The sequence below is a fragment of the Triturus cristatus genome, chromosome 2_2, assembly GCF_964204655.1.
Source record: "Triturus cristatus chromosome 2_2, aTriCri1.1, whole genome shotgun sequence".
NCBI lineage: Eukaryota > Metazoa > Chordata > Amphibia > Caudata > Salamandridae > Triturus > Triturus cristatus.
Genome location: NC_140582.1, coordinates 855,449,992 through 855,471,897, shown reverse-complemented (window position 1 = coordinate 855,471,897; position 21,906 = coordinate 855,449,992). Strand labels below are relative to the sequence as shown.

Sequence of the window (21,906 nt, the reverse complement as noted above, 5' to 3'; positions counted from 1 at the left end):
GATTTGCAAAGTGTCGCTGCTAAGTTGGTCAAGTATAGACACTTTAATGGACTCTCTATGAATAATAGCAATGCCCCCCGTTCTGGACTCTGACCAATTTTTGGATCCGATATCCTTCAGGGAGGGCCATAGCAATAGATGGATTTGATCTGGGTTTTATCCAGGTTTCCTCAGGTAGTTTAGAGGAGAGCAGACCCGTTATTTCTGTAGAGTGTTTTGGTAGAGATCTTACGTTACATAATAAGCAGTTCCAGATTCCAAGGAGGTCGAGGCGTTGGGTCCTTCTGGTCTAGGTAACAGCGTTGGACGTAACTTCACCCAACATTCCCTTAGAGCTATATGTAGCAGGTTTCATGCTTTGAAAACAGCATGCTCTACATGTGAAGGGGCCTTCAAGTGTCAGGCATGGTATAGTATTAGGTGGCTGAGAACAATTATCTAAGTCACTTTTCCTGTATCTAAACAGTTCTTGCCTGGTATATCCCACCCAGTCCTTTTTCCCCATTTCTGCTGAGGGTCGAGCAGGGGGCCTGGCTCCTGGCGACATCCAGGCGCAGACTGGCTTGCCTTAGGAGCGCCAGCGGCACCCCCTGCACGCGTAGCTGGGCGTCGTGCAAACCATCCGTTTATATAGGGGAGGTCAGCAACTAGACTGCTAACCTCCGCTTCCCCACAGCACCGGAAGTGCCTAAAGCCTCTCCCTCTACTAGTCTACTCTCTCCACTCAAGCGGGTAAAACCAGTGGTGGACCAGAGAGAGACGCTAGCGCCTAGAGGAGTGGTGCCGTGGTGGAGAAACGGGTTGAAGAAAACTCTGTGCAGCCACTCGCAAAATACAGAAATACACCGTTAATGTTTAAAATTAGGTTAAGAATCACAATCCCTTAAAAAACAGTTGTTTAAAAACCACACTTCCAACACTTAAATCACTTCAATTCATGCTCTGTACTATCTGGTTTGTAGCGCGCCTCCCCACAGAGTGGAACTGCTGAGAACTTGTGGGAGGCATGCCCCCTTTCTCCACTACTTAGGAAGTAGAATTAAAAAAACGTACAAATTCACTAAAAAACTAAAAGTTCCAGGAATATTATAGTTAGAAAATAGAATAAAAAAACGTAGAAATTCACAGAAACAACCAAAGGTTACAGGGACGCTATACTTAGGCTCACATGTCACTCATACAAAACACAGCCGCATGTCCCTGTGCACCCAACTTCATTTTTTATAACATGCCCCCGAGACCCAGCCCACTCTGGGCCCTTTTCAAAACAAGCATGGGAGCCAATGCATTTTAATTTTTTGTTGTTGCCGGAGACGTGGATACGCCGCGAGTAACGGTGCAAAAAATGCTTTTTTGCCCCGGTGGGGCAACTCTAGGAACCCAGGATCAGAGCTAAGGGGTCAAGGAATTCCTACCCTGCCCGCCCCCTTTTAAGAACATTTTTTACGTTTTTTTTATGGGGCTGAAGCAGAGTCCCAAGATGGCTGTCAACACATCCTGGTTGAAGTGCTGGCAGACAATCAGATCTCAGCACGAGACCGGGAGCATTCGTTGAGCCTTCAAGTTCCTAGATATACAAATTTGTCTAATAACTCTAAAACTATAGAACGGATTTACACCAAATAACAAAAAGCACTTTCTACCAAATTTGGTGTCATTCCATTCAGCAGAACGGGCTGTAGTGGTGTTCAAAATTCCTATGGGAATTAGCATAGAAAAAGCCCCCCCCCCTTTTCTCTGCATGATGGATCGTCCCAAGACTTAATATGCACAACCCCCAACTTGACACTTTTTTTGTAACATTTTGTGAAGATTTAAACCACACCAAATATGTAGGCAAGTCAAACAACGCTTTTCCTATGGAAGCATGGTCCTAACTGTAACTACATACTGGCGACCTGAAGGAAGGTTCTGAAGGCGGGAGCAACCTGTGGAGAAGCATCTCCAAACATGGAAGAGGTTCATCAGACAATGGAGACTGCTTGGAAAGTTCCCTTAACGGTTTCTTGCATGATGCAGTCACTCACTTGAAGCTAGAACAAGAATGATTCCTGGAATAGGATGATCTAAAACTCGTTCTTGGAATCATAGTTGTGCAGTTTTATGGGGTCAGAAGTGCCAGTCAGCAAATAGAACCAGAGTGCCTGTTTTGGGAAGTACAAATACAACCACCTCCATCAGTGGTATAAAGCTAGTGAGATATTGCTTTCATTGCAGAAATACATGCAACTAACTGAAGTCAGGTACCATGTAAAACATACTACAACCCTTGAGTATCCTCCAGTGACATCAAATGCTTGCAAAGATGGAAGGATAATATAAAAAGACAGATCTGGGAGAGAATAGTACTAAAAAGATTGAAGATGGGAAAATAGTCTTTCATGAAAACAAAAGGAAGGAATATGCTACTTACCAGTATGCATCTGTTCTTGGCATGTAGAGCTGCAGATCTACACACTTTTGCATAGATCGCCATCTGGTGTTGGGCCCGGATGTTTGCAGTTTGTATTTCCTCTTGGAAAGTCTTTGGAAGTCACGAGGTCGGTGACTCCTCCTTTGGTTGGTATTGCGCATGGGCTTCGGCTCCATCCTCAGATTGTTTTTCGCCAGCAGGGAAAGATGGAGCGTAGTAATAACAGTAAAGAAACCCATGTGTGTTGTATCTAAATAAGATAGACTGGAACGGATACAGGTAGCCGGGGAGGCGGGTGGGCGTGTGTAGATCTGCAGCTCTACATGCCAAGAACAGATGCATACTGGTAAGTAGCATATTCCGTTCGAGGCATATGAGCTGCAGATTACACACTTTTGCATAGACTATATAGCAGTACCCAACCCTAGCGGCGACCACCGGCATCCGTTGCAGTGGTTTGGAACAGTTTTAGTACAGCCTGGCCCACACTAGCTTGTTGCTTGGTTTGCACATCTACACAGTAATGTTTTGTGAAAGTGTGCGGTGTTGACCATGTCGCTGCTTTGCAGATGTCATCTAATGGTATGTTCCCTAGAAAAGCCATAGAAGCCCCTATCTTCCTTGTAGAGTGGGCTTTAGGGGGAACAGATAGCGTTAGTTTTGCTTTGTGGTAGCAAATCTGTATGCATTTTACAATCCACCTAGCTATCCCTGATTTAGAAATAGGGTTGCCTTTATGTGGTGGAGAGAAAGAGACAAATAGCTGTTTGGTTTTTCTGAAAGGTTGTGTTCTTTGGATATAGTAAAGTAAGGCCCTTTTAACATTCAGTGTGTGTAGAGCCCTCTCCGCAACAGTTTGAGGTTGTGAGAAAAAAACTGGTAATTCTACCGATTGGTTCAGATGGAAGGGAGAAATGACTTTGGGTAGGAATTCTGGATTGGTGCGGAGTACAACCTTGTTCTGATGCATTTGGAGAAAAGGTTCCTGTATAGTGAGTGCTTGTATTTCACTAACCCTTCTAAGGGAAGTGATGGCCACCAGAAAAGCTGTTTTCCATGTGAGAAATTGCAGCTCACATGTATGCAATGGTTCGAAAGGCGGTCCCATTAGCCTTGTGAGAACTATATTTAAGTTCCAGACAGGTCAGGGTGGTACTCTGGGTGGAATTACTCTTTTGAGGCCTTCCATGAAGGCTTTGATGGCAGGCACCCTGAAAAGTGATAGGTGCTGTCTGTTCTGTAGGTAAGCAGCAATTGCTGCGAGGTGTAACCGAATGGATGTATATGCTAGGTTACACCTTTGTAGATGGAGCAAGTAACATATAATGTGCTGTATGGATACATCTAGAGGGTTGATTATGTTGTTACGGCAGTAAACAACAAATCTTTTCCACTTTGCAGCGTAGCATGCCCTAGTAGTAGGGCGTCTAGCTTCACTAATAATGTTCATGCAATCAGGGGGAAGCTTAAGGTATCCGAATTCCAGGACCTCAGGAGCCAGATCGCAAGGTTGAACTGAGCTGGGTCCGGGTGCCTGATCTCTCCATGGTTCTGGGTTAGGAGGCATGGTGAGAGGTGTAACTTTTGGTGTGGCACTACCGAGAGTTCCAGCAGTGTGGTGTACCACGGTGGTCTGGCCCATGTTGGAGCTACCAGGATGAGCGTGAGGGAGTGCTGTTGTAGCTTTCGCACCACTAATGGAACTAGTGGGAGAGGTGGAAAAGCGTACGCAAATTTGCCTGACCCGTTCATCCATATCGCATTGCCTTTGGACAATGGGTGTGGGTATTTGCCGGCGAAGCTTGGGCATTTTTTGCTTTCGTGGGTGGCGAAGAGGTCTATCTGAGGATGCCCCCACTTCTGAAAGAACGGGTGAAGAACCTGTGGGTGAAGTTCCCATTCGTGTATCTGTTGCGTTTGTCTGCTGAGCAGATCTGCCATGGTGTTTTGGACTTCTGGGACGTGTTGGGCCAGGAGAAAGATTTTTTGCGGAATTGCCCATCTCCATATGCTCTGTGCTAATTGAGAGAGCTGTGGAGTGTGTGTGCCCCCCTGTTTTTGAATGTAGTACATGGCAGTCATGTTGTCTGTGCGAATGAGGACTGCCTTGCCTGAAATCTGCGTCTGAAAGGATTTTAGGGCTAGAAAGATTGCCAGTAACTCCAGATGGTTGATGTGGAGTAACTTTTGTTGCGGCGTCCATGTGCCCTGCACTGTGAGATGTAACAGATGAGCTCCCCAGCCGGAGAGCGATGCGTCCGTTGTTAGGATTATTTGTGGAACCGGGTCCAGGAACGGTCGCCCTTTGGAAAGGTTTGTGGTGTTCCACCACTGCAGAGAGCGATGGGTGCGACCGTCCACCAACACCAGATCTGTCAGTTGCCCCAGGGCCTGGTTCCACTGGCGTGCTAAGCACTCCTGGAGTGGACGCATGTGGAGTCTTGCGTGAGGCACTATGAAAATGCAAGAAGCCATCATCCCTATCGGCTGCATAAACACTCTTGCTGGGAGAGAGTGTTGAAGTATGAACTTTTGACGCAGAGCCTGGATGCTTGCAATCCTGGCAGGATTGGGATAGGCTATTGCTTTTGAGGTATCTATGGTGGCACCGAGGTATTGCTTTGTGTGTGATGGTATCAGGTGGGCTTTTGGTGGTTCACCGTGAAACCTAGCTGGTGAAGTAGTTGGATTGTAGCGGCGGTGTGGTGCACACATTGGTTGTAGGACGAGGCTTTTATTAGCCAGTCTTCCAAATATGGGAAGACGTGAATGTGCTGTCTACTGAGGTGTGCCGCCACTACTGCTAGGCACTTGGTGAACATCCTTGGTGCTGTTGTGACCCCAAACGGGAGCACTTTGAACTGGTAGTGTTGCCCGTCCACTACAAATCTGAGGTACTTTCTGTAAGCATGGTGTACTGGAATGTGAAAGTATGCGTCTTTCAAGTCCAGTGTGGTGAGAAAATCATTCTGGGAGAGGAGTGGAAGAACCTGTTGAAGGGTTACCATGTGAAAATGGTCTGAATGTATGTAAGTGTTTAGAGGCCTGAGATCTAGAATAGGTCGTAGAGTTTCGTCTCTTTTTGGTATCAGAAAGTACAGGGAGTAGACCCCTAAATTTTGCTGATTGATGGGGACTTGCTCTATGGCTTGTTTTTGCAGGAGGGAGATTACCTCCTGTTTTAGTAACGTGGCATGCTCTTGTGACATTGGGCGTTGCCTGGGTGGAATGTTTGGGGGGGTAGATGTTAATTCTAGGCAGTACCCTGAATGAATAATTATGTCACCCATCTGTCTGAGGTGATGGTCTCCCAGACGTGAAGGAAAGTTTGTAGTCTGCCCCCGACCGGAGTGGGATGGTCTGGAGGGAGTGGGGGAAAGTCATTGGGTAGGCGGTGTGGCAGAGCGGGCGGTATTTGTTTTGCCTCTGCCTTTATTATTATTGCCTCTATAGCCGCCTCTTTGATAACCCCTTGTGAAGGTGGACTGAGGGGATTTGTAGGACGTGGATGCGCTATCTGAGGAGTAGCCTCTGCCCGTGCCCCGAAAGGAAGAGCGGCGAAAGGAGCGCCTAGGAGTGGGTGACTGTAGGGCTCCCATAGATTTTGCTGTATCAGTGTCTTTTTTCATCTTCTCGAGGGCCTCATCAACCTTTGGACCAAATAAATGTTGTTGATCAAATGGGTGGTTTAATATGGAGGCTTGTACCTCAGGTTTAAAACCTGAAACTCTTAGCCAGGCGTGGCGACGGAGGAGGGCACTGGGGTTTATGGCCCTGGAGGCTGTGTCTGCCGCGTCTAGGGCACAGCGTATAGAGGTATTAGTTATGGTTTTCCCCTCTTGAATCAATTCACTAGCCCTATTTTTGTATTTTTCAGGGAGATGATGCATGATGGTTTCTAGCTCATCATAATGCGCTCTGTCGTATATGGCCAATAGCGCTTGAGTGTTGGCGATACGCCATATATTGGCAGCTTGTGACGCAGTGCGCTTCCCTGACGCGTCTAGGAGCTTGGACTCTTTGCCCGGTGGTGGTGCTTCGCCTGACTCCTGAGAATTTGATCTCTTCCTAGCTGTAGATACCACCAAGGAATCCAGAGGTGCAGGGCCTTTAATGTAGGCAGGATCTGTGGGGGCGGGTTTATATTTTTTCTCTATGCGTGGGTTTAGGACCCGAGCCCTGACTGGGTCTTTGAAAACCTCTGGCGCATGTTTGATTACCCCTTTTAGCATAGGTAGTATAGCAGTAGACCTATGTGGATTATCGAAGGTGTCTAGGAGGAAATCTTCCTCTACTGGGTCAGTATGTAGCTCTACCCCGTGATAATGTGCCTCCCTCTGTAGTAGGTGGTGAAAACCTAAGGAGTCTTCTGGTGGGGATGGCCTAGATGGATAAAGGTCATCCTGTGGGACATCTGGGACGTCTGGATTGTTATAATCATCCCATGGGTCTGGGGATCCAGTAGGGGTGGGGTCTTGTGGCACATCTGCTGGATCGTAGTAAGGGTCCCCTTGATCATCATGGTCTGGAGACGGGGTCGGAGAGCGATGAGGCAGGGGTGGAGAAGGTGGAGGGGGCGGAGGTGGAGAGGGTGGAGGAGGTGGGGAAGGCACTCTGAAAGGGGAGGTAGCACAGTCCTTCCTCTTTGGAGGTGGAGGTGGAGGTGGTTTGTCCAAAAGTCTCTTTTTTGAAGACAGTGTCAAATGTCCAGTTTTTGGATCCTTGGTAAGTGTCTTTTGCAAAGGATCCGGCGTGAATAGTTCTTGCGACACTGGTTGTTCAGTCGGCGCCGAGGATTTTGGGGCCGATGGCTTTCTAGGCTTGTCTGTGCCATGCTTTTTTGGAACCTCCGATTTTTTGTTCGGTGCAGAGAGAGGCTTCGGCACGGGAGTGTCGGCGCCGAGGACCTTATGATGTTTGGTCGGCACCGAGAGGCCGGGTTTCGACACCGAGGGCTTTGGTGCGGAGCTCGGTGTGGAGGCCGATTTTTTCTTCGGTGCCGAAGGGTGTTTTTCGGCACCGCTGGTAGGCTGGCTTGCGCCCGATGCCGGAAGGCTTATTAGGCTTCTTTACCGGGCCCAAAGGTGGGGTGTTAGAAGCAGTGTCCTTGGTCTTGCTTAGGCTCGGAGGCGAAGGCGTGACCGAAGCCTTTTTGGGTGTCGGCGCGGGTGTAGGAGGGGGTATACTACTCACGACCCCTGCGCCGGAGTGATGTCCTCCACATCTGAGTCGTCGGCTTCGGAAGCGCTGACAAGGTCGTCGTCTTCTTCGGTGTGCTTCTGTCCCGGAGCTTCGACGTCGTCCCCGAAGATGTCGACTGGAGCGGAGGTCGAGGAGTGCGCCATGTTGCGTCTGGCCCTTCGATCTCGAATAGTCTTTTTGGATCTAAAAGACTTGCAGGCGGGACAGTCTCGAGCCTCGTGTTCAGGGGAGAGGCAGAGGTTACACACCTCATGAAGATCGGTGTGGGGTAATTTGGACCCACATTGAGGGCACTTCTTGAAGGGAGTTCTTTCCATCAGCCGAGACCGGAGGCCCGAAGGCCGCCGTCGACGGCTGGAATCGAAGAAGTGTCGAAGAGAAGGTGATTAAGATGATTTGTTATCAGAAGAATCTCGATGAACGAGGATTTTGCGTCGATCGTTGAACTGGAAAAGTTCGGAACCGGAGCGTGAAGTATTACATCCGAGCCCGATGGCGGAAAAAAACAATCTGAGGATGGAGCCGAAGCCCATACGCAATACCAACCAAAGGAGGAGTCACCGACCTCGTGACTTCCAAAGACTTTACAAGAGGAAAAACAAACTGCAAACATCCGGGTCCAACACCAGATGGCGATCTATGCAAAAGTGTGTAGATCTGCAGCTCTACATGCCAAGAACAGATGCATACTGGTAAGTAGCATATTCCTTCCTTTTGTTTTCATGAAAGATGATTTTCCCATCTTCAATCTTTTTAGTACTATTCTCTCCCAGATCTGTCTTTTTACATTATCCTTCCATCTTTGCAAGCATTTGATGCAAAAGTGTGTAATCTGCAGCTCATAAGCCTCGAACATGATGTTATGGAGAAAGAAGAACATTTGCACAACCAATTTATTACTCCTGGAGAAAATGCTCTTACAGCTAAGCAGATTGAATTCACTCTGCTCCTACCTATCAGTTGTTTGTGATTATTGCAAGTTGGTCCTTACCGTGTCATATGTTTGGAAATCGGTCTAGCATTAGATTCAAGTTCTGTTTGTAAACAAAGAATTTAGTCAACAAAATAAAATCACAAAAATCAAGAACTCGCTCTTGTGGTTTGACAACCACTGATTCCCAGTCCCAAGCACTATTTGCATGCACTTATCCTACATGCATCAATACCAAAATAACACTTTAGTTTCATACTTAAACATCTGTGCAGACTTTTTATTTGGCATATTGCTTTATTTTGCAAATTCTTTACAGTGATATTTTAAGATACAAGTACTAACCATTAGCCATAGGATTCTGTTTAATGTACTCTCTTCGCACATTAATATTCTTCAGCAAACATTGCCGGGCATGCGCCCTCCTTTCTTTCACTGGGTCTTTGGCACACAAGGCAAATATTGCCATATATTCCAATGGAAGAAGTAACTTCACTAGAGCTTTATGTAGCTTCTGTGCAAAGATCTGTCTCACTTGGTAGCACTCATCCTGTGGTAGCAAACAAAACATGTTAGATACATACAACATTATCTTCTTCAATTCAGTTAGCTCTCTCTACTTCACAACCTGTTGAGCAAATTATTTACCTTCGGCAACGCCTTATCTGGTACAGACAGTATCTATATGTAGATTCCTTATCCTAGAATCCTCACCAGGCGCCAGACTGGATCCGGAAACTTTTTCAGCAGTACCTCTGCGTGTCGGTAAATGGTGAAAAGAAACTCTGCAGCGGCTCACGAATGGGACATCAACGTAGTCCATATAAGCCCTACCCAGACGAGCTGAAAACAGTTTCTTTCGTGACTATTTCCGCACCAACAACATAGAGCCACTTACAACAGGGCCCCTCAGTTCGCAGAGTGGGGAGGATGAATCTATGAGGAATCTGCGGCTGGATCATCTCTCTACCAGATAAGGCATTACTGACATTAAGTAACCTGCTCATCTGATACAGACATCTAGCTGCATATTACTTGCCTCAGAATCAGATGCCTAAGCAATACCATCCCTGGAGAAGAGGCTGTGAACTGGGCTCCTCAAAGATCCCCAAATAGGAGAAACCAGTCCGAAAGATAGAAGGGACTAGACTATCCCAAAAAATTATAGGGAACCAAAGATGTTCACCAAAAGGATTGATCTCAAAGGACGACTATGGGATGCCCGTAGGAAGTCGAAAGCTATAAGACCATGAGAAATACAGAATGAACCAATAAAAGAGGCAGCGCCAAAAGGGGATACAACCAAAGATTGGGGAAATGCAAAGGGACCAAGGACAATAGATCAGAGGTCAGGCTCAAAAACAAATGAGAGAGGAGTTGGCCTAACAGCTAGGGCAGTCGACCTCGAATCTGGGGAACTGGGTTCGAGTCTCTGCAATGATGCTGAAGATCCTGTGATTCTGGGCAAATCACTTAATCTCCACGTGCCTAACAAAAATGAATGTGTCCTCATGTAATGCAAATGGTGCTATGTAAACGGCTCTGATACCTGAGGTATGGGGTCAAGTTTGCGCTATATAAGACTGATCGTCGAGGAAACTATCCTGAGAAACAGATTTTGAAAATAGAGGACCACCACTGTTGGAGAAAAAAGAAAGAACAAAGAATGCTGAAGAGCATCGCTAGGAAAACAACAAAAACGGTAAAAAGAAACTGCTCATACTGAGAACCTAGATAGATATAGAAGGCATCCTCTAGAATAATGTAACGGAGACACTCACTGAAGAGAAGGAAGAAAATAGACAAGTACAACCAAGAATGCTGACCCAAGTCACCAAGAAGGGTGTAGTTAAGAGGCAGTCGACGTACACTGTATAGAAGGCCAGATGACCATATGTGCAAAACTCACACACATACATATATATATCATCCAAAGATAAATGTATAGAAGGCTAACTATGCATATTAAAAAAAATGGAAATTCCTGCAGAGACGCAACATATACGGTACAGCAAAAGTATATTCTCTCCTCGGAAGGTAGCCCACGTCATCTGCAACTGAGCAGGAGGACGAGAAGTGGCTGAATGAAGGACACTCCAAGGACATAGGTAACCAAGGATGGACAGAGATAATACATCCTACCGTCATAAAAGAAGAGTTTACGACAGTAACTGAGGTGGAGACAGAAAAACAAGGCTGGGAAACAGCAACACAATGCCTCATAAGAGTAGGAAGTGGGAGCATTGACCACTACAGGAAAACAAGGGCAACAGTCCAAGAGCCAATGCCACAGAGGAGAGGGAGGAGAAGAGGGAAAGGGGATGATGAGGGGAGGGGAAGAGGGATGAGGAGGGGAAGAGGGATGAAGAGGGGAAGAGGGATGAAGAGGGGAAGAGGGATGAGGAGGGGAAGAGGGATGAGGAGGGGAAGAGGGATGAGGAGGGGAAGAGGGATGAGGAGGGGGAGAGGGAGGAGAAGGGGGGAGGGAGGAGAAGGGGGGGAGGGGGAAAGGTAAAGGAAGGGGGAGAGGTAGGAGGAGAATAGAGGAGGAGAGGGAGGGGAGGAGGAAGAGGAGAAGGAGGAAGGGGAGGGGTAGGAGGAGGGGAGAGGAAGGAGGGGGAAGAGAAGAGGGGTGGGAGGAGAGGGGGAGGCGGAGCACAAGGAGAGAAGGAGGAGAAGAGGGAGGAGGAGAGGGAGTAGGGAGCAGGGAGAGGGAGCAGGGAGGGGGAGAGGGAGGCGGAGCAGAGGGGAGGCGGAGCAGAGGGGAAGCGGAGCAGAGGGGAAGCGGAGCAGAGGGAGAGAGGGAGGAGGAGGGAGAGAGGGAAGAGGAGGGAGAGAGGGAAGAGGAGGGAGAGAGGGAAGAGGAGGGAGAGAGGGAAGAGGAGGGAGAGAGGGAAGTGGAGGGAGAGAGGGAAGTGGAGGGAGAGAGGGAAGTGGAGGGAGAGAGGGAAGTGGAGGGAGAGAGGGAAGTGGAGGGAGAGAGGGAAGTGGAGGGAGAGAGGGAAGAGGAGGGAGAGAGGGAAGTGGAGGGAGAGAGGGAAGTGGAGGGAGAGAGGGAAGTGGAGGGAGAGAGGGAAGTGGAGGGAGAGAGGGAAGTGGAGGGAGAGAGGGAAGTGGAGGGAGAGAGGGAAGTGGAGGGAGAGAGGGAAGTGGAGGGAGAGAGGGAAGTGGAGGGAGAGAGGGGGGGGCGGAGCAGAGGGGGATTCGGAGCGGAGGGAGAGGAAGGAGGAGAAGAAGAGGAGCAGAGTGAGGAGAAAAGAGGAGGAGAGGGATAGGGAGGAGGAGGAGCAGATTCTGAGAGGGAGGAGGAACAGAGGGATAGAAAGGAGGCTAGAGATAGGGAAGAGGAGGGAAAGGGAGGAGGAGGGAAGAATAGGGAGGAAAAGCGGGAGAAGGAGGAGGAGAGGGAAAGGGAGGAGGAGAGTGAGAGGGAGGAGAGGAGGAGAGGGGGGAGGAAAGGGAGAGGAGGAGAGGGGGGAGGAAGAAGAGGGGTGAGGGAGGAGAAGGAAGGGGTGAGGGAGGAGAAGAAAGGGGTGAGGGAGGAGAGGGAGGATGAAAGAAGAGGGAAGAGCAGGGTGAAAGGGAGGAGGATGAGGAGGGGGCAAGGGAGGAGGAGGGGGAGAGGGGTAGAGGGAGGAGGAGGGGAGAGGGAGGAGGAGGGGAGAGGGAGGAGAAGGAAGGGGACAGGGAAAAAGGGAGAGTAAGGAGGAGGGGGAGAGGGAGAGGTAGGAGAATAGGGAGGAGAGGGAGAGGGAAGAGCATAGGGAGGAGAGGGAAAGGGAGGAGGAGGAGAGGGAGGAGGGGAAGGGAGGAGGAGGGGAAGGGAGGAGGAGAGCGATAGGAAGGAGGAGGGAGAGAGGGGGAGGGGGAGGAGAGTGTGAGAGGGGGAAGAGGGGAGGGAGGAGGAGGAGAGGGTATGAGAAGGAGAGGGAGAGGGAGAGGGTATGAGGAGGAGAGGGAGAGAGAAGGAGAGGGAGGAGGGACAGGAAGGAGGAGGGAGAAGCAGAGTGAGTGAGAGGGAGGAGAATGAGGAGACTGAGGGAGGGGCAGGGAGAGGGTGGGGAGGGAGAAGGTGAGTAGGGGCAGAGGGGGAGAGGGAGCATGAGGGACAGAAAGAGTGGAGGAGGAGAGGGAGAACAAGGCAGAGGAGAGGAAGAGGAGAGGGAGGAGCAGAGGGGGAAAGGGGGCAGAAGGGAGGCAGAGGAGGAGAGGAAGAAAGAGGAGGGGTAGAGGGGCTGGGGAGAGGTAGAAGGGCAGAGAAGAGGGGCAAGGTAGAAGGGGGAGAGGAGAGAAGGGGGAGAGGAGAGGAGGGGGAGAGGAGAGGAGGGGGAGAGGAGAGGAGGGGGCGAGGAGAGGAGGGGGCGAGGAGAGGAGGGGGCGAGGAGAGGAGGGGGCGAGGAGAGGAGGGGGCGAGGAGAGGAGGGGGCGAGGAGAGGAGGGGGCGAGGAGAGGAGGGGGCGAGGAGAGAGGAGGGGGCGAGGAGAGAGGAGGGGGCGAGGAGAGAGGAGGGGCGAGGAAGGAGGGGGAGAGGAGAGAGTAGGGGCAGAGGGAGGAGGGGCAGAGGGAGGATGGGCAGAGGGAGGAGAGGAGGAAACAACGTGGGAGGAGGAAGGACAAGGAGAGGGAGGGAGATTGAGGAGAGGGAGGGAGAGGGGAGGGGAGGGGAAGGGGAGGGAAAGGGAAGGGGAGGGAAAGGGAAGGGGAGGGAAAGGAAGGGAGGGAGAGAAAGGGAGGAGGGAAGAGGAGGAGGAGTAGAGGAGGAGGAGGGGGAGAGAGAGAGGGGGGAGAGTGTAGAGGAAGAGAGGAGTGGGAGAGGGTATGAGAAGGGGAAGGAGAGGGAGGAGGAAGGAGAGGGAGAGAGATAAAAGGAGGAGGAGGAGGAGAGGGAGAGGGAGAATGAGAATGAGGAGGGGGCAGAGGGAGAGGGAGAAGGAGAGGAGGCGAGAGAGGGAGAAGAGGCAGAGAAGAGGGAGAAGGAAGGGGAAGAGTGGCGAGGGAAAGGTAGGAGGGGGTGGGAGAGGGAGGTGGGAGAGGGAGGTGGGGGAGGGAGGGAGAGGGAGGTGGGGGAGAGAAGAGGGGGAGAGGAGAGGGAGGAGGGGGAGAGAAGAGGGGGAGAGGAGAGGGAGGAGGGGGAGAGGAGAGGGAAGAGGAAAGGAGGTGGAGAGATGACAATACAGGAAAGAAAGGGAAATCCAGCCTCTTGTGGAATAAGGATACCAGAAAAGGATCCAAACAATCAAGGCAACTGGTGTCCCAGGGGAAGAGAACTGAAAAGAACATGAGACACACCAGCTACCCAAAGGGTGCGATGGCAGATAAGTCTTTTTTTTAAAACCACAGAAAACAGCAGTGGAGGTAGGTAGAATGCCTTAAGGGTAAACACACATACAAGAACACCAGATCGCATCAGGAGCAGGCTAAAGTAGAAAAGGGCCTACACAAGATAGCAGTGCAAAATAATGCGCCAAAAAGATGCAGATACCACAAGGGCATTAGGGAGGTGGAGTCCTGGAACCCAGGCCCGAACCAATAGAAACACGAAGATTAGTAGTAGAAAATGTGTGTGTCCCACAAAGTAAAACAGAACAAAGAGAAGGTCCACACTAAAGAGGGTCAGCGACCCAAACAAAAGTTAATCAGGCAAAAGAGTTTGCCTGCCTGTGTTATCAACATCACCCTTATGGACATGAGGGGGCAGAGAAAAGATGAAGTCGAAGTCCCTATAAGGGACACTAAATACATAGGTAGTTCACAAAATGCCTTATGGCATACAAAATAAGGTCCACGAGAACTAGGAACAAGGCTATAGTGCATCCACTCAAACAGAATACCCGCTACAAAGTAAGCACCCGGGTAGGAAAAATCAAGAGGCAAAAAGAAGCTGTAAGAATAGACTGCCACAAGCCTGCAAAGCAAGATGCGTTCCAAATGGCTGGAAACGGAACCTGTCAATGACAGCATAGATTGGAATTAGAAGAAAAGTACCTGCAGCAAAGAAGTACTCTGCCCTATGAAGGCAGATAGGAGTCAAAACAAAGGGAAACAAACTGTCCCCAACAATCCTAGTACAACAACAGAGTTAAGACTCTGTACCATCACGACTATTTCTGAACCGGCATAAAGCAGTCAGCATGCACACCAAAAAAGGAGGCGCCATCAAAAGGAATGGTCAATTAAAGTAGCTTGCACAGTCTACAAAAAACTAGAAGTATGCAACAACCATGCATGCCAATGTAGAGCTATGGAATGGGCCATATCCCAAACAGAATCATGGTATCCATACCATAGCAGTTGCGAAGTGTGGCAGCTTGCTGACCATCGCATACCAGGGGGACAAGAGGATTCCTGGCTTCTTCCGGAAGAAAGGGCAAGAGCAGTCCACTGTGTTCCACAAGGCGTGGGAGAAGCAAGCAAGGACACAAGAAGTGTTCAGAGAGGGCTGGGTAGAGCTAGAAGAAGAGAACATATGCCTACCACAAGGGTCAAATGTCCTAGCCTCCTTCTTCCCAGAGGGAAAGGAGGGAGAAAATCAATATTTTGGCTGGCTAAAGCAGCCTGAACCACAAAGCTCTAATTAGATGGATGTCTAAGGAGACAGGAGGGATCCTCTGGGGCTGGGCGATGCCTGTGAGAAATAAAGAGATTCACAGGGAGCCCTGTTTCAAGTTTAGCCCAAGCACCAAACAGGATATCGAAACTACAATCACTATAAGGAAGTACAGGCTCAACATTAGACTGGTCAAGATGTAGAATGCTCATTAAAGGGTTTGCGGACAATTCCACAAAAGGAAGTTGCAAATCCAGTACAACTGACACTTGATTGAGCATGCTGCCAGAGAGGAACTCAACTCTGTAGCCAAACTGGGAGGAGACAGGAGAAGATTCTAAGCCACTGGCTTCACCCAAGTCAAGTAAACAGCTAGACTGCACAGGGGGTGGAACCATGTCCGAAATGGGAGGGACGCACTCCACACCGTCTGTAGTAGTTTCACAACCACGGTCCTCAGAAGGAAAAACCAGAGGGAGGGAGTCTGAGACAGCTCCATCAGCAACGTCTTGACGTCAGAAGGGGCGCCGATTGGTGTCGATGGCACCACTATGGGAGCCAGCAGACAAGAGCCCGACACCCACGTTGGAGTCAGCAGACCAGGAGAGTAATGTGGAAGCCACAACAGGCTGTGCACCGGCATCGCTAAGGTGTCAGACACAACAGGCATACTTAAAGCCGGGGAGAGCCCGCCGGTAGGGGTCATAGGCACAACCTCATGCACTTACGTGAGGCCCAAGCACGCTGAGGGAGATGAAGACCCACAAATATAATGAAAAGATTGAAAATGTTGTCTCATCTGGGTCAAAGATGCCCTGGCCCCAGGATAGGTAAGGAGACGTGGAGGACTCATGCCTCGACACTTCAACAGAACAGCGCAGACCAGCACTAGGCAACGAAGGCGGGAGGCGCCACAACTTTGACCACATATTTTGAAGGAGAATGACGCCCCGCGGGAACGGCTCCTAGAGCAGACACGTGGTCAGTCCATAGAGTGCATAGGGGTCCGAGGAAGACGAGAAGCCTTCGATGACTGATATCCGTGTCGCAAGAAGCTTCATGCAACGCTCTCAGCACACCTTCGATCGGAGCTGGAGACAGGAGTAACACTCCGAGTCATGAAGCTTACACACCAGATGGTAAAGAGTGAGGGTCTGTGACGGACATTTGTCGTCCACAGGAATCACAAGTCTTGAACCCTGAGGTCACAGAAGGGTAGAAAAAGGCACACTGCTCAGTTGACGAAAAAAAAGTCAAGAAGGCCGAAAAAATGTTGGAGGAACTACAGTGTGGATCTATGTTGCTAGCACAGAAAATAAACTGATGTCAGTTGATGTGATATTCGGGAGACTAGGTCGCTGCGGAGTCGCTCGACACCCTCTATCAACGCGCAGAGGTATTGCTGAAAACATTTCCAGATACAGTAGGGCGCCTGGGGAGGATTTTAAGATGAGGCATTTGCGGCTATATGTCTATCAAATGGGGCCTGTACTCATTAAGCAAGCTTCAACAAAAAATACTTTGTTTCAGTAAAAATACAAAAATATTTACTAGATTTACACTAGGCAGCTTTGGCTTCTGCATGCAGTTCCTTCCCACATCGCAACCCCAACAGTGTCACCAAGTCAAATAGAAAGAGTTCTCAAAGACTTTTTGTTCAATCCCTGCAGCCCTGTAAAACATATCAGAAAGTGAAGTTGATAGTTCATGTAACATCACAGGAGCGAGCGACGTTGGTTAGGCCTATTTTCCCAAAGCCCCAACAAAGACTCATAATAAGAGAGGGGGGAGACATAATAAAAGTAGTAGCTTTGGTAAGTGTAAGAATATACCTCTCTTCAAATTTTTACCCCTAAAGGTTTGGATTGATGCTGTTAATTTTTGGTGCAAACCAGACTTCAAAGTCAGTGCCCTGACCCTTACACATGTATGTTTGATTGGCCTATACCCAATTGGCACGATTTAACTTACTTTTAAGTCCCTAGTATATGATACCGGGGTACCCAGAGTCTGTGTACGAAAGTAGGATCTGCTTTCATGGTCACCCCCACTTTTTGCTAGTGTCATTGTGTTTTACTGACTAGTCTGACTGGGATCCTGCTAATCAGGATACCAGTCTCTGTGCTTCTCCCTTAAATTGGACATGGTGAGTACTTAGGTACACTCCAGATTGGCTACTGGTGTACTCTTGGAAGTCCCTAGTATATGGTACGGTACCCAGGGCATAGGTACACCAGGGATCTCTCATGGGCTGTAGCATGTATTATGCCACCCATGAGAGACGGCTCAAATTGTGATTACAGGCCTGCCATTGCAGCCTGTGTAAGCTGATGCTAGCACCACTTACAATAGATATACAATTCCTTATATATGGGGTCACTGCACTTAAAACCTATAAATCACCACTAAGGCAGGCATTTCAATCCTGAAGGGAGGGTGCTGCTCAGTTCTAAGTGTGAGGGTGCCCCTGCAAGAGCTGGACACCCCTACAACCTTTGGAGTCCATTCCCCCGGGTTCCAAGTGCATCAGCCATTAAGATACATAGAGTGACCATGCGTCATTACGCAATGACCATCTCTAAACTGGCTGTAACTAACCCTGTGGTGTGGAAGGTATGATTCCATGCACTTTAAGGCCCGCAGTTCTCCCGGTACCAGTCTTCTGGACCCGGACAGCAAACTCTGGCTGCTGCCGGCCAGCGACACGATTCTGGCCTCCTGCTGCTGAGCCATGCTGGAGCAGAGAAAGGCAGGACAATAGGTATCCTGTTGCAGGGAGGTGTGCCCCCTCCCAGACAGGACTTTGTGTATTGGGACAGGGTGGAGGCACTTGCCAGCGCCACTTAAGACTGCCTGAAGGGCACATTGGTGCCCTCCATGCATACTCCAGTTTGAGCAAGTTCAGGGAGTGATTGGCTGCCGCTCTGGTGCGGTAATGGACAAAGCACATGAGAGTATCCTCCCCATTGTCCAGCCCCTCCTCTGAGAGGGACCCCTGAAACGTTCCAACCTTTTCCTTAGGGTACTTAAGGGCTTACCTGTGGGTGAATTCCTAGATTCGTCGTGGGACAAGATTCAGATCACATTCCACTTCAAATTCAATTGTCTGGGCATTCTGGACCTCGCTGGACTTCATGTTGGGAACCAACACTGCAACTGGGACGACTCCTGCTGCTCCTGGTCTTGTCATCCTGCAAGTCTGTTGCAACGTCTGTGCCTGTGCTCTATACAGGTTCTTCACAGGACCTGTTGACATCCAAGACACCCAAAAGAATCTCCGTTGGAATGAAGGAGTAACTCCCCTGCATCTGCAGGCACTGCAACACTGCTGACCGGTTTGCTGGCCGTGGCTTCCCACGGACTCCGAAAGGCTCAGCAACACAGGCGGAGTTTGAGGCCTGTATCCCTTGTCGGAACCACTGTGCACCGTGCCGACTTGCCGTTGCAAAGGCTTGTTGACTCTACTCCAGAGATCTTCGGACTCCAAGAAGCTCCAGCCTCAAGCAACTCCTGCAGCAACGATCCTCGCCTGCAGCGTATCCTTTGCACCGTGGGCTTTCATCCTTTGGTGAGCTGCTCGATGTACTCATGCGACTACTGTGCCTTCGGCCTGTGGGTCCTCTTGAGGGTCTTCTTCGACTCCTGTGCCCCCCCCACCCCGGTTTGCTCAGGGCCTGCTCTGACTTACCTACTCGTGGTGAGTCACTTGGACCTTGCTCGTCTTGACACTGCACCTTTTTTGTCGACAACAATGTTTGCACCTGCCAAGGCTTGTTAGTGCCCCTGCTGGACACTGACCCCTTGGCTCTCGACATCCAACAGCTCATGAACAGCTTCTGGTCTTCTACAACATTGCCTCGTCCGCACAGCTGCAACCTAAAAGGCATCGTCAAATGCTCCTGCACCTCTGACATCGGTGGCCATTCGTCTCCGGTGCCTTTCGGTTCCTCCTGAGTAGCATAGACTGTCCCCTCGGCTTGAAGGTACCTTTCATCTTGAACCCGTCGTTGGCTGCCATCAGACACTTACACTTTCATCAGCGGCCTCTTTCCTGAAGTCCTCCATTGTGGTCTACGGCGGTTTCCAACGCCACTTCGCACCTATGCACCCAGCTTCCCTGGTGTAGCTTTCCTGGTTCCTGAAGTATCCATTGGTGGGGTGACTCTCCAACCTTCCACCCTCCAGAGAGTTTCTTCAGGGTCTGCTGGGAAGAGTCCCTCTTTAAAACTGCAACCGTGACTTACCTATTGACTAACATTGGGCACGCGATTGTGTTCTCACTCTGCACACAACCTCCGTGGGGTTCCTAGATACTCACCTTGGGTGGTTCCTGGTGTCCCCGGCTCTTCTGCGCCTTCAGGGTCCATTTTTGACTTAGGTCGCGGTTCACATTTCACTAATTTAGTATATTGTTTGTTCTCCCCCTGGAGACCACTGTGTATTCTGTGCTGTTTATGTATTCTATTGACAAATTATTGTGTGTGTTGTGTTATATCTCCGGGTAGGAGATAATACATGGTGTTAGTGAGTGCTAATAATAAATTTTAAAAAATTACAACTACACTGTGTGGTTCTTTTTCACTTAACCTATAACATAAGACTAAGTACTGGTAAAACAAGCTGCTTTACACTAATGGACTAAGCCTGAAGGCTGCTCTCCATAGCTACCACTTAGAGAGCTTTCTAAGGTTGCCTAAGACCAATTAAATCACCATAAGGGTTGTCTGGATTAGTGCAGAGTGCTACACTTGCATAAGTGAGCATCATATACTAAGCCAGCTTCTCACAGTCTGTAAATTAATGTACCTAGTCACGGACTTTAGAACTACTTGTGCCATACTGAGTGGGACAAGGTAAAACATGACTCCTAGCCTTCAATCGACTTTACCATTTTAAGCAATGGCAAAGCCCAAATCTCCCTTTCAATATCTGTAAATCATCCGTAGAGCAAGCATATTGAGTACTAAGGAAGGGTGTGACATATTAAAAAGTAGAGCGTGTTCTACATCTTGTCATTTTTACTGTTGGCCTATTGGTAAGTACAGAGTTACACACTGACAACTCAGCTGTGCTAACTTTTGAAAGGGACTGCCAAAGTTGGCACTTCAAGGTATCAAACCACTCGTTACATTATGCCCAACTTGATGCCCAAGTTGAAATTAATTTAACTTGTTGCCACATGCAACTTTAAGAAAGTTGCCATTCTGTTGCCCAAGTTTAACAGTGGCTATTTGCAGGTGCTGGAAAACAAAATAGCCTTCTGCCTGCCTGGGGAGGCGTGTAAATGGCACCAAAGATACGTAAAAATATGGGCCTGCCACTGGAGGTGGTGTTACCTCCTCCTGGATGTCATACAGGGTGTTGGCCCAAAAGGTGAGCTTCAAATGGGGAAGCCGCCTTTAAATGGCAAATGGTAAACACCCTTGAAAGGGGCTGCTCTTTTGCTTGGGTGGACAGGTTGACGTCAAGTACAGAGAGGCCGAAACACTGGCCAAACCATTTATTTACATGTAGTAAACAGGTAGCCACACCATAAGGGCAGGCTTTGATCTCCCCACATCAAGAGAAGGGACCCAAAATGTTCATAGTGGGCAGAATAGAGTATTCTGGAATAGCTAGATGCCACACACCACAGGAAGTTGCATCAGGCGGCAGAAGGCGCTCCAGAGGATTTGGGCCTCTGCAAGATAAGGTGCATGGCCTCACAAAATTCTTTGAGTTGGGCAGGGGATGCTCCCGGAAATTCAGGGAGGAAGCTGAGATGGCCCAGGCTCCATCAAATAGCTACGCTTCAAGTGCCAAAGGTCTTTTGACTTGTTCAAAGACTTTTGCGGTGAAGTCAGACCTCTTCGACTACTTCCTTTTGTGGGATATACTAGACTACCTCACTACTTGCAGTGGGACGACAATAACTGGATAGTACTTTGAAAACAATCTTGGGATCTTCCTTACGCCCGAGATCTGGAGTGTAGCGGAGTAGGTAGATAGCTGACAAGGAGCTTGAGCAAACTCTCCCTCAGCACCTTGGGATGCCAATTCCTGCATGTCTTGGCACTGTGATCTTGCTTCAGACACCAAAGGCAAATCAAGTGCAGGTCTGCCACTGACATCTGCTGGTGAAAGGCGCTGCATTGTTTAAAACCTGCCTTTCTGCTGGATGACCTTCACACCAGGAGATAAATACTCAATTTTTTTTGACAAAACGTCAAAATAGGATAAGTCAAAAAGTCACTCATGGTAGCTTTCTTCAGCTCTGCGCTGGCTGGCATGGGAAAAGAACGAACTAATGACAGCACACAGGGGTAGCGCCTAACTTCCGGCGCAGATGCCAGGTTGAGCCCAACGTCACCACCTACCGGCATGCAGGGGCTCAGCTCATCAAAAGATTCCATATGTAGTCTTACGCCTGTGGAATAGTCTGAAGTGAGGAATCTGCAGCTATTAGTCTTCATCAGATATTGCCTTCACCCGAGTAAAATCATCCATGGACTCCTTTGACAGAAAATACATATATAATTCAAAGAATACTCAATTGAGAACTTGTGCATTTGTTACAGCCCTACCTTTTTGTTGGATTCACGAGATAGAAGATAGATAAGGCTGCAACAAAATTTCCTGCTGCATTTTTGTTTCATACTGCGGTTCAAATGAACAAGTTACTTACCTTCGGTAAGGAAATATCTGTAAGAAACATTAGTTAATTATAGATTCCTTACCTTAGAATTACCCCCAGGCGTCAGACTTGATCTGGAAAGTTTTTCATCAGCAGTACCTCTGCGCATCGGAAGGTGGCGTCGGTTGGCTCCGCGTTTG

General features: G+C 49.1%; 1 protein-coding gene across 1 annotated transcript in view; it reads right to left on the bottom strand.

The window, feature by feature from the left end:
* The window catches only part of PDS5A (PDS5 cohesin associated factor A), a 1,513,477-nt gene that overhangs the window by 515,447 nt on the left and 976,124 nt on the right, over positions 1–21,906 (bottom strand). The window contains exon 25 of the mRNA XM_085642237.1: positions 8,892–9,096. Coding sequence (XP_085498363.1) covers positions 8,892–9,096 — 205 coding nt within the window. The remainder of the gene's footprint in view (positions 1–8,891; positions 9,097–21,906) is intronic.